Below are 13,570 nucleotides of genomic sequence, written 5' to 3'. Positions count from 1 at the left end.
CAGTGGGAATTCCCAAGCTGTCCACTTAAACACAACCCAACTGGTAAACAATGAAAATGACTCCTAAAAAGCACTGGTTTTAACCAAGATGTAGTTAAATCCACAGTCAGAACTATACCTGAGAAATCTTGTCAGTGGGAAACCCCAAATTGACTGGAACTGTACAAAAAATAGCAGTAGCTATTTAAGGGGGCTTCCCTGGCGGCGCAATGGTAAAGAATCCATCCCAATTCAGGAGACACCAGAGACACGGGTTCGATCCCTGGGTCGGGAAGATCCCCTGGAGGAGGAAATGGCAACCCATTCCAGTATCCTTGACTGGAAAATCCCATGGACAGAGAGAGGAGCCTGGAGAACCACAGTCCACAGGGCTGCAAGAGTCAGACACAACAGAGTACACATTTAAGGCACCACAGGACACTACCTTGTCTGTCTCCTGTTTTCTATGACGGTAGCAATAATCAGCTGGAGTTGTTCCTTTAGCACAGAGCAGGGATTTTTGAAGGCACCAGAGGTCAAGAAGAGATGAAACTCACCAGGAGTTTAAAGACAAAACTGAATTCAATTCTGAGATTAATAAATGTTTTTATTACTCTACCAAGAGGAGTAGGGGCTTCCCTCATAGCTCAGTTGGTAAAGAATCCACCTGCAATGCAGGAGACCCCAATTTGATCTTCCCAACTTAGGGAAGATCCCCTGGAGAAGGGGCAGGCTAGTCACTCCAGTATTTATGGGCGTCCCTGGTGGCTCAGCTGGTAAAGAATCTGCCTGCAATGTAGGAGACCTCAATTTGATTCCTGGGTTGGAAAGATCCCCTGGAGAAGGGATAGGTTACCCACACTCCAGTATCCATGGGCTTCCCTAGTGGCTCAGCTGGCAAAGACTGTGCCTGCAATGCGGGAGACCTAGATTCCATCCCTGGGCTGGGAAGATTCCCTGGAGAAGGGAACAGCTACCCACTCCAGTATTCTGGCCTGGAGAATTTCAGACTGTATAGTCCATGGTGTCGCAAAGAGTCAGACATGACTGAGCAACTTCCACAAGGTGTAGAGTGGTAACCATGCTCATTATGTCTCCTGGTTTTCACATACAATTCCCAAATACTTATTTAGCATCTATTTTGTAGTAGAAATCATTAATATTGCCTCTAAATATTAAGATTTTACCATGATTCTTTTCGTAAAAAATTATGATTCTAACTTTGTAATTCTAAGCTCAATGTAGTAATTGTGACTGCTTCTACCTGTCCAAGGACACTTACTACATTAAAGTAAAAGAGAAGGCCACCAATTCAAACTTTTCTAGGCAGCCATTTAAAAAGACTAAGCCATTCAATTTTTACCCTAATAACTTCTCTAAGTTTGTATTTAATAAGAGGAAATATTAAATATTCAGTTCTTTTTACTTAGAACCAGGAGAATACATAGTCAAATTTACTATATGGCTGTTTTTTCTTCCTATGCTCAATGCACATATTAGGGATGCCCTTGCAAGTTCAATAAGTAAGATATGCCCATTCTATAGCATTTGGAGCATAATTCTACTATTTTTAATGCATACAGAGTTTGAGTTGTTTTATCTTTCCTTCTGAGTCACATTATTAACCAAATGTATAATTTACTCAAATCCTTAGTTAGAAACTATAAAACTGTTTCAATGAGAAAATGCAGTTGACTTCACAATCTGTATTAGTCTGCTTTGCAGCATTATTTCTAAGGACAGTGTAGGAGAAATTCCTGACTAACCACCTAAGTTTAATTCAGGCAAACAAGTATAAAAGAGACGACAATGAAGTGTGGAAAGGCCAGGTATATGCAAGCAGCTAATGAGGTCAGGCCAGGTTTAGTGTGTAACTTGGGTATTTCCATGTTATTACCCATTTATTACCTGAACTTATTTAAGTTTATTCTACCCTTCCTATCTTACCTCCCTCCCTCTCTTTTTTTCCATTTCTTTCTTGTTCTCCCTTTTATCCGGGGAATATCATATTTAAAAGGGTACACAGATATCATCTACCATAACCCCATTAATTTACAAATGGAAAAAACTAAGGTTCAGATAAGGTAAAGAACTTGCCCAAGACCACAAGTCTGATCTTAAAGGTATTTTCTACTAAAAATCCATTCTCTACTATAACTCCCCACCCTGCCACCTCTTTAGGAATATCCCGTGAAAAAACTTCTAGCACACTGTTCTTAAGCTTTATTCTCTACATAAAATTAGAGAACAACACAATGTAATACAACACAGGCTAGTATTTAAGACAGTATACAGAAAACCACATTATTTTCCCTACTGGACACTTCAGCTCTGAGACTAAATCATTTTTAAAATTACCTTCTCAAAATCTGATTCATTGCTAGATTAGGGGAAACAGAAGATAAGTTTAAGTATTGTCAAGGTTGTATATTGTCACCCTGCTTATTTAACTTACATGCAGAGTACATCATGAGAAATGCTGGGCTGGAAGAAGCACAAGCTGGAATCAAGATTGCCAAGAGAAATATCAATAACCTTAGATATGCAGATGACACCATCCTTATGGCAGAACGTGAAGAGGAACTAAAAAGCCTCTTGATGAAAGTGAGAGAGGAGAGTGAAAAAACTGGCTTAAAGCTCAACATTCAGAAAACTAAGATCATGGCATCTGGTCCCATCACTTCATGGCAAATAGACGGGGAAACAGTGGAAACACTGACAGACTATTTTTTGGGGCTCCAAAATCACTGCAGATGGTGACTGCAGCCATGAAATTAAAAGACGTTTACTCCTTGGAAAGAAAGTTATGACCAACCTAGACAGCATATTAAAAAGCAGAGACATTACTTTGCTGACAAAGGTCCGTCTAGTCAAGGCTATGGTTTTTCCAGTAGTCATGTATGGATGTGAGAGTTGGACGATGAAGAAAGCTGAGCACTGAAGAATTGACGCTTTTGAACTGTGGTGTTGAAGAAGACTCTTGAGAGTCTCTTGGACTCCAAGGAGATCCAACAAGTTCAACCTAAAGGAGATCAGTCCTGGGTGTTCACTGGAAGGACTGATGCTGAAGCTGAAACTCCAATACTTTGGCCACCTCATGCAAAGAGTTGACTCATTGGAAAAGACCCTGATGCTGGGAGGGATTGGGGGCAGGAGGAGAAGGGGACAACAGAGGACAAGGTGGCTGGATGGCATCATCGACTCAATGGATATGAGTCTGAGTAAACTCCAGGAGTTGGTGACGGACAGGGAGGCCTGGCGTGCTGCAATTCATGGGGTCACAAAGAGTCAGACACGACTGAGTGACTGAACTGAACAGCAGTTAATACTTATTTACTGCTTGTATATACCACGTACATACATCCTTTTTATGTGTACATATCTTCAAATAAGCATTTTCTCTCTACCCTACCTTCTGACTCTTTCACAACTTTTTCAATTAAATGTAACACAGCAGTAGAAATTAAGTTTTCTTGCCATCTTCCTAAAGTTCTTGATGGCAGAGGGGTTCTATTTATATATAGTATGTGAGTGGAAAGTAGATGATCCTATTTATATCTGGTATGTGAGTGACAATATCACTTTTCCCCTGAAAGTCTAAGGATACAACTTAACTTCTAGACTATATTTACCTGTGAAAAAATATGGGGGCTATTTTCTATTTCATAAATTGATCCTACTCTTAGTTTCACAGACTAAAATTAAATCAAAAAACATTATATCACTTTGACAAATATCTGTTTTATGATTTAACTTTGATTAAGAGCACAGATTGGGAGTAAGATGACACTGAGTTTAAATTCTAGTTCTGCCACATACTAGCAGATCTCACTAAAGTGAGATCTCTTTTTGAGTCTCTCTGATATTTATATCTCAGGGTTGCTGTGAGAATCTGATGAAAGAATCTTCCCTTTCCTACTTTCCCATACCCTCATTCTGACTATACAACTTTTACTTTTTCTTTTAGGTTACTCTTAGATGCTGGCATTTTTTCTATATAACCAAAGAATCTCCTTTCTCCATAGGAGAAGTCACTACATTTTCTCTAGCTTTGAGTATGTACCTCACTGTATTGTTGCTGTTTAGTCAATAAGTTGTGTCTGACTCTGCAACCCCCTGGACTGCAACCCACCAGGCTCCTCTGTCCATGGCAAGAATAGGGGAGTGGGTTGTCATTTCTCTCTCCAGGGGATCTACTAGACCCAGGGATCCAACCTACATCTCTAGCATTGGCAGGAGGATTCTTTACCGCTGAGCCATCAGGGAAGCTCTATCTCACTGTATAGTTCTTTACAGATCTTTTTCCTTCATCAGATTGTATGTTTCTAGACAGCATGAATCCCAGAACCTTCTAGAATGCATGAAATCTGTTAGAAAGTTGAAAAGGGATGCTGAAGAATGAATCATTGCCTAGAATAAGCAGGTACAAAGTAATGCCTAAGGAGTAATCCAGACTCTTCATTGTTACCTAATGGAATGAAGGAAGCAAAGTAAACCACTGATATTTCTTCTTGATCAGCAGGGAATTCATTTCCATGATCAAACTCATCAATGTTATGAAGAACAAGAAACAAAGCAGAAAGGGACTCCATCCTAGACCATAAAGTACCAGAAGAATGTTCATATTTGCCTTGTCATCTGCATAACCTATAGTCTTCCCTAGTTGTGTGTCCTCTAAAATGGAAATTGTGAAAATGACCAAATAGAATGAATTAAAACTTGTTTTTTCTACAAAAAATAAGATATCCAAATTATCTCTTCCAACTATCTTTTCTTCCTTCTCAAAAGTGTTTCCCTGCACACCTACGTCAGATTAGAAAGATAAAATGACAATAACCTAGTAAATTTGATTAACTATGAATCAAAGCTTTGCAAATAAGAGTTACCATATTTCTGTACTAAAGCTGTAAAAAAAAAAAAAAAAAAAAAAAAACTAAACTAAATTCCCAATTCAAGAATTCAATTTCTTTCATGACCTACAGGGTTAAACTTTATTTAAAGCACCTTATAAAGACACTGGATAGGTCACAAACTGGAACAGAATGCCACAAATGAAAAAAAGATTCCTCCAAAATATAAAAGGACTTAGAAACATATGCCCATACTAGAGGAAACAAGAAATTTAAGGAACCTAAGATTACTGGCAAACTAGAAATGCTATGAGGTATACGCCCAGTCTTAGAAGAAAGATATCTTTTCTAGGAAAGATGTCTTTTCTAGAAATAAATACTCTCAGAATAACAACAACAGATTATTTGACATTTTTCAAAAAAGTATTACCTGGCTGATCAAATACTTTAATAGGCTATAAAAACTGCTCTGATCTGATTACATTTTCCATGGCTAAAATTACCCTGGGAAAAAAGGTCTTAAGAGCTTCCAAAGCAACTACAGTTATACCGTGGTTAAAGTCCGAGTCAACTGATTAATAACAGCCTTTATACATTTTCAAACTGAACCGTCACTGTCACATTATTTGGAGGCACAAAATTCTTAGGTTTCATTAAGTACTTTTTTAGCACTTCAACAAATACAAAGCTGTCCTCTAAGAAAAATTTTCATTCTCCAGCAAGCACTTCTCCCTATTTTCTAACAGGACAATATCAGTATACACGTTCACCATCAATACTGCCATTAATGCATAGAGTTACACATGTGCGTGTCTGTGTGTATCTGTGTACTTAGGAAGAAAGATACATACTGTAACAGTGTTTATTTTTAGGAAGGATTAAGAGTGATTTTTTTTTTTTTTACAGTTTTCTGAATTAACTGAATTTTTTAAAACATATATTTTTATGATTAGAAAAAATTAGCTGCTTCCACTAGGAAATCAATGAGATACAAATTATCAGCTTGTAAATAAACCAGAGTTATTAAATCCATCAGTACAGACTCACTATAGCAATCACTCTCACCTGCTTCATTACACAAGGCTTTCAAGTCTGCTCCAACATATCCATGAGCACTATTTGCCAGGTGTAGCAGTTCAGATTCTGTGAGTAAATGAGGTACCCTTCGAAGCAGTTTCTGGAGGATATCCAGCCTGTCTTGAGCATTTGGAACTCCAATCTCAATCTCTTTATCAAACCGTCCGGGTCTTCGGAGTGCAGCATCCAATGCATGAGGGCGATTTGTGGCCCCAAGAACCAACACCTGTCCTTCACTTCCTTCCTAACAAAGTAAAATAAAAATATATTACATATTCTTGTGAAATTTTAAAAAAATGCACTTGGTATATAGACAAGGATAGATCTAACTGTTCACACTGCTAAGTCCTATCCCTTTTTTCTCAAATTTCATCATTCATCCCATATTTCCCAAAGCTCAGTCTAAATACCCCTTAGAAAGTTTCCAATACTTAACTCTCCATCTATTCTAAGTGACGTCTCTCCCACTTCTGGCATCTTAACCACACAATTCTCATGACTAACAATCTATAGGTTATACCCTTTACCATATAGTTTTATTGAACTGTTTTAAGTTGTTCTTTTCCCCCACTTGAAAATAAGATTATGACTCACAGTCATTAAAATTATGACCTACATGTGCTTCAAAAAGAACAAGGCTCTATTACACAGTTGTCTAAGAAATCTTCATACATATGGACTGTTTCTTTTTTGTTTTGATAAATCTTCAAATTCCTGAAACACACACAATATAACCAACACCCAAGTATCAGATACCCTTGAATACATATGGATTTTTATCCCGAGGATAAAATTTGGAACAATGTGATCACAATAAGCCATCCGCAGAAATTGTCCAACATCCTACTCAGATGACCTAAGTGCGATCTCACAGAGACAAGCTTAACTGAAACGCAATTTGAAGTAAGAAAACTTAAACCTAATTAATTAAACTGGATGTGCCAACAGAAAATGCATGGACTACAATGAATCTATGAATTATGACTTTAGAAGACAAAAATACAGGCCCTTAAACATTTTCAGGCCAAAACATTAGTGTCACATGCTTGCTCCCAGTCCTGCCCAAAGGCAAGAACATCAGTTCACAGCAGATCTATCCCAGTGGCAGAGAAAGAGATAGCAATAACATAGTAATTAAGATCCTCCAACACAGAGCCTTCTCTCAGATTTCTATTCACCAAAATCTACTAATTATAATACATGTATTTTTAAGGAAGAAAAGAGAGTTGTTTATAAACAAAGCATTTGGTCAGCTTAACAACTGTACTTACTATAAATAGACAAACTGGTGTCCCACTTTATGTATCAATCTCTTGAGAGTATTGTTGTTATGGACCTATCCTCAGAGTCTCACTAATAAACTCTCCAATAAACTAACAACACTGACTCCTCCAGCTCTGTAGCGTGCGTGTGCTGTGCGCTCAGCTGCAGCCTGCCAGGCTCCTCTGTCCACAGGACTTTTCTTCTGTGTCTCTTGCATTGCAAGCAGATTCATTACCTACTGAGTCACTGGGGAAGCCTCCCAAGCTCTGTAAGCTGAGGTCCAAACTTGGGACATTATAATCACACCCAGATATTTCCCTAAGACTGAGAACCAGGTGGTTGTCCAGACTGCTGTAGGCCAACAACCCTTCTCTTAGGTTACTCTTGAAATTGTAGCACAGGTAAGCAAATAACAGAAATAATAACCAAAAGTTTGTTATTTTCATATGTTCAATTTCTACCAATAGGCAGTAAAACCAAAAGGCTCCAACTCTCTAGCTTTTTAATGTGCAAAAGAAAGACATAGGACTCCACAATTTCTAAAATTTCTTTAGGCTCTAACATATTAAGATTCTAAAAACTGAGTTATTTACAATCTTGTGTAAGAAGTGTATTCTTCTGATAAATGCCTGCCAGCAGTCTTCATTCCTCTTCCCTATTAGTTCTACTGGTCTTCCTTTCATAATCAGCACATAGTTCTTATTAATATAAGACTGCATGCACTATATACAAAGAATTTGGTAACATGAGTAAACTTTTTAAAAATGTTGTACAACACATTTCCCATGATTCTCACTTGGTCCTTTCACTTCCAAAACTTAAAGCTATCCCACCAAACTAAATTTTACAAGAGTTATATGAGACTTACTTATGAAATTTCTTAGTAAATTCCCCTTAAGTTTAACTGCTAAATTTTCCTTACTGATTTTTACTTCAGGTTTTTAGGTTAATACCATTTATTAGAAAAAGATATTTATCAATGTAAATAATTTTATATGCTAGAAAAACACTGCCAGGTTATACTGTCCTTGCTGTTACTAAGAAATCACTGGAGAAAATTATTTTATGGGTCTTGGTCCTCTAGTTCTTAGAGCTAATATTTTTTCCTTTACCCTAGAGATCCCAAAAAATTCAGACATACTTGATAGTTTTTGCTACTACATACATATTATTAAGAAAATATCCCCTACTAAAGAAATCAATACTGGTGCTATACTTACTGAACCAATACCATCCATCAGTGTTAAGAGTGAAGCTACAACTCTTTTTTCCACTTCATTCTGAGCCCCTTCTCTTTTAGGGCAAAGTGCATCCAGCTCATCAATAAAAATAATTGATGGGTGCCTAAAAATAAACAAGTAAAATGAATTCTCTAGTAGTACACAGTTAGCTTTTAAATTTGATATGTTGCATTTCAATTAAAAATTGACATTGTTTTTTGATTGAAACACAATGCATCAAATTTAGAATTTAATTAGTATTTAATTAGTATCAAAGAAAAAAGCAATAGAAACGTGAAGCTAAAAAATCTTAGAATAATTCTAGCCTCAGTTATTAAGTCACCAATATGACATGCTAGTAGATCTGCCCTCAATAAAAAGCAGAATACTGAGAACCTGTATGGCTCATGAGATGAGAGTGAATGCTCAGAGAGACCTTGCCCACTAAGACCCCCTAAATTGCCATCTCTTGATCAATTCAGAAACTGAGGCCACTGAAGCTATTCCTTGGAGCTGGTTTAAAGTCCAAGGGATAGAAAGTAAGAAATGTTCTTTATTATATGTTCTTTGTTTAAAAGTTCTTTATTATTAACTATAGTCACCATGCTATAGATTACATCTCCATAACTTATAACTGAAAGTTTGTACCTTTTGCTATTATGTAATTTAATAACTTATTTATCTAAAACAGTACTTCTAAAGTTTGTTTCTAAAACAGAATTAGATAGAATTGGATTAGAAACTCATTAAATTTAAAACTACTTCCAGTGCTATATTTTTGTTCTATTCTTTCACATTTCATATAAAGTGCTACTATCTCTACTTTCATTAATACAGCCTTGACTATATCCAAAAAAATTCCAAACATCCAAAAATAAAGAATACCGCAGAGTGGCTTCAGCAAATATCTGACGTAATCTTGCTTCCGTCTCCCCGTAGAATCTGTAAGAAATAAATTACATTTAAGGACCAACTCTTATCATTTTTAAAATTCTGCCTATAAAAGCTCATCTGACTTCAAATATTTTCAGAATACTTAAAACTACTTTCAAAAATTATTTTCTAAACTTAAATTTTATACACATTAAAAGCAAATTTAACATTTCAGTGTGTGAAACATCCAGACAGAATACTATAGAGCCATTTTTTAAAAACTACATTTAAGAAGCATATCTAATAATATTGTTTGTTCTATTAAATTATGCACCTACTTGCTTATAATTTCAGGGCCATTAATTACAGAAACATAGGCACCAACTTCATTAGCAACAGCCCTGGCAATCATTGTCTTTCCAGTACCCGGAGGACCATAGAGTAACACTCCTCTAGGGGGAGGAATTCCTAGAAGAAGAAGTAGAGAACATTGGATTCGGCATTAGTAGGTTTATGGTAAGCATTGTCACATGACTTCAAACACAAGTTATAAAACAAATTTACTTGCATCAAAACTAAAGTTAAGAGTCAGAACTTTTTCCCCCCAGACATGCCAACTCTGACTTTTTCTCTCTGTGTAGACCCAACCAAACCAGGCTGGTTAGTAAAAAACTGGTTGGATACCCACACTATTGTCATGCCCCAATACACAAAGCATTGTCCAATGACCAGAAAACAAATCCCAAACAAGGATATCCAAAAGAAGCCACCAATCCGTTTTCTTCCAACTAGTTTCATCCAACATTCAATCCCAAATTTCAACCAATTTCATCTCAGAGAATATAAGCATTACCAGCAAAATGTCAATTCAAGGTTTCATTTGATACATATAAAGATTCATGAAAAAGGAAAAAGCAAAAAAGCAGAGTAGGACATGGTATGCACCACATATATGCAGAGGATCTGGGCAGCAACCTTTCAGAAGCCCTGAGTTTTCTAAAAGTCAAGTCACTCCCTGCACTTGTTTTAATACAAAGAGATCTGCATTCAGCTACATTGCCTAACAAAGAAGTTTTATCCAAACTATTTAATGTTTGGTTTATTTTTTTAGTCATTACAGCTAATCTAGCATGATACTTGTTCCAGATCCAATACAAACAACTGTGGAAGTATGCAGTTAAAACAGACAAGACTACGACTGACTCACATACCCTAAAGAAGCAGTCCCCAACCTTTTTGCAACCAGGGACTAGTTTTGTGGAAAATAATTTCTCCGCTGACTAGGGGTGCAGGGGTAGGGGGGGAAAGATTGGAATGGTTTAGGGATGATTCAAGTGTTTTACATTTATCATGCACTTTATTTCTATGATTATTACATCAGCTCCACATCAGAGCATTAGGCAGTAGATCTTGAGCACAGAAAAAGGCTCAGTTAAAAGGCATTTCCCAAAGCAACTCACAACTTCTACCACACCTCCCACCCAGGAAAGAAAAACTGGAAGAGAAGGTGAACAATTAATTAGTTAAGTGCAACGAGCCAACTGCTTTCTAGTTTAACATTTCTGGGTATAATACACTGAAAAAATCATACCATAACTCTTGAAAAGCTCAGGCTGTTTGAGAGGTAATTCAATAATTTCTCTAATTTCTTTCAGCTGACTATTTAAGCCACCTATCATGTCATATGTTACTTTTAATTGGTTGGCTTGATCTTTTGAATTTGTACGGTTCTTTGTAAAACTGACTCTTGTTTTTGAAGAAATAAAATAAAAGGTATCGGTGTTGCTCTGTGCTCCCACGCTGGGTGACTTCAGTAATCTCTCTTCATCAACAGGTTGCTCACTTCCTTCCCCAGCAGGCTCAAAACTACATGCAAGCCCTGTGACTTCCTCTAATCCACGTCCACTGCCATTCCCAGGACTCTGTGTACCATCTGACAAAATGCCACCAGCTTTATTCATCATTCTGTCATCTATTGGTCTGTAAGGAGTACTACTTGATGCCGGCCGTCGGGGCACTTCCAGATCTAGCTGGCTTAGCTGTAAGGATATATCCAGGGTGCTGGGATCTCGGCTGGACAGCTCAGAGGCCATTCCCCGGGCAGCAGTGTCAGAGTCATTCTGAGCCCTTCTCAACATTGTGCCATCTGCCCCTTTCACTCGCAACACTTGCAGCTTGCATGGTCGTCCATAGAATGTACAATACAGAAAGTTGCCTGGTAAAACAACCTTGCCATCTGGAAAACAATTTATTAAATATATATGTCAGCACAATTTTTCACTCATTTAAAGTTTGAATAGCAATTTAATCTATTAACATAATTATGCTTGAAAAGACTCAATCAAAGATGGAACATAAAATAATTGTTACGAAAAACAAAGGACCTAAAATTCCTCCCCTAAGATACAGCAGTATTTGGAGACCTAAGAAAGAAAAGATGATTCTCTGAAATCCTCTACACTCAATACATGTATGATTCTATCAACTATATCCCCATATGGCCAGGCATTCCATGTTCAACAATGAATCAACCTAAAATGGCAAATCTAAATCAACACTCCAACATTTCTCACTGAAAAGAATAGAGCTCAAGGGTTAAAAGTTTCAGTTCTACCACCAACTGTTCACAGGTTAAGTCATACATTCTCTGCACGGCTCAACTATCAGTCAATTACACAGCAGTTGAGGTTAATACTGGGGGGCGGGCAGGACGAAGGAGAGAGAGACTACATTCCTATCTTAAAGTGACATTAATTCATTGGAAAGAATAATCTCTACACTATTTCAAAGAAAAGTATTATGCACACAAGACCTCGAAGACACATTAGTTTATTTGCTGCTGCCTTGCTTTTCAAAATTTAGAAAACTATTAAAAATACATCTCACCTAGTTTTCTCAAAATACAACCAGCCAGTTGTTCTTCATTAATATCTGCATTTTTGTCACTGTGAAGGGTGGGAGAAATAAAGAGCAACATTAAGTACACCAGAAACTAAAATGTAATATAAAATGACACACACAGTGATAATGCAGACCTAATCAAGAAAATCATTAGTTTACAACCTAGAAAAAATTTATACAATTTTAGAGTGATTTATACTTTGCAGATACATCTTACAGCCATGAAATCATTTGTAATGTGCTTTCCTAGAAGCCCAAATCAACGTTCTTTACTATCTTACATATCACTCATACACACACCTCCCCCCGGATATACTGAGGTGCACACATGTAAGAGTGACTGAGCACACACATACATGTACAAACGTGGTGTACATTTATGCACTACATCTCTGCATGTAGTACATGTACAATAAATTAAAACAAAAAATGTGTTTTTTATTGTGTATCATAGCCAAAAACATTTAAAAAAAAACCACTAGTCTCAATTAATCATTTTCTTTCTGAACTTGCCCAGCTTGGATAAAGGCTTTTATCAATAGCTTACTTTATTCTCTTTCAATCATTTATAAATTACCTTTAAGGAAATTTAAATCCTATAGAGTACATTATCTGAAGAGCTAAGAATAAAGCAAGGTAATGGTACAATGGAAGTTTATTCAAGAGAAAGGGCAAGCCTAAAAAAAATGTAAAAGCTTTCTTCTGACTAATTGCAGTGTTTTCCAGGAAGACTGCTTGTTTCATTACAGAAGTATGGCTAAAAATCATTACACTTGTAAAGACACACATCCTTGGAGAGCTCTCAGAACATGCATCTCAGAACGTGCATTTTTCCTCCTCCATGTGTAAGCAGTTGGTATCAGGAGAAGACGACTATGGCTAATGAATTTGACAGAGATTACAAGAGGGAGAATGGTTTAGCTCAGGAAAAGGTATATTAGCAAGCCCATGTGGTCCAAATCTAAGCCATGTTCTCAATCATATTATCAGTAACAAAACTGATACAAACTTATTTGAGGATTCCATATGCAAATCCATCTACTTGCTAAAATATGTTTGTAACCCCAAAATCAATACTAGCAGGGCTTTCCCAGACATTTGTAGAAGAGAACAGAACAGGCAAAAATGTGAGTAACCCAACACTTTCCCAGCTGAGGTTTAAAAAAAAGCCTCTATTTCAACTCTCATTCAGAGGTGACCAGAGGACAGAAGTTGGGGAGGGAAGGGAGCAGTACAATATACAGCGAAAAGCTGCAGCTCCAGGACCAGGTAGAGGGGGGTTTGAATCCTAACTCTGGCACCTCTTAATGGAGTGACCCCAGGCAAGTCACTTAATACTTCTAAGCCACTTATCTTTTCTAAAATAGAATCTACCAGAATGAGTTGTTCAGAGAGTTATAAGATTAT

At 37.0% G+C, this 13,570-nt stretch overlaps 1 protein-coding gene across 5 annotated transcripts in view; it reads right to left on the bottom strand.

Annotated features, from left to right (window-relative positions):
* AFG2A (AFG2 AAA ATPase homolog A) overlaps positions 1 to 13,570 on the bottom strand; it is a 330,482-nt gene that overhangs the window by 307,402 nt on the left and 9,510 nt on the right. For all 5 annotated transcript variants that reach the window (XM_065905059.1, XM_065905061.1, XM_065905062.1 and 2 more), the window contains exons 4-9: positions 12,149 to 12,207; positions 10,854 to 11,498; positions 9,601 to 9,730; positions 9,275 to 9,331; positions 8,390 to 8,513; positions 5,895 to 6,150 (exon numbers count right to left, since the gene is read on the bottom strand). In XM_065905059.1, coding sequence (XP_065761131.1) covers positions 5,895 to 6,150; positions 8,390 to 8,513; positions 9,275 to 9,331; positions 9,601 to 9,730; positions 10,854 to 11,498; positions 12,149 to 12,207 — 1,271 coding nt within the window. The remainder of the gene's footprint in view (positions 1 to 5,894; positions 6,151 to 8,389; positions 8,514 to 9,274; positions 9,332 to 9,600; positions 9,731 to 10,853; positions 11,499 to 12,148; positions 12,208 to 13,570) is intronic.

This window comes from Muntiacus reevesi, chromosome 13 (genome assembly GCF_963930625.1).
Source record: "Muntiacus reevesi chromosome 13, mMunRee1.1, whole genome shotgun sequence".
Lineage (NCBI taxonomy): Eukaryota > Metazoa > Chordata > Mammalia > Artiodactyla > Cervidae > Muntiacus > Muntiacus reevesi.
This window is presented reverse-complemented; position numbering and strand designations above follow the sequence as displayed.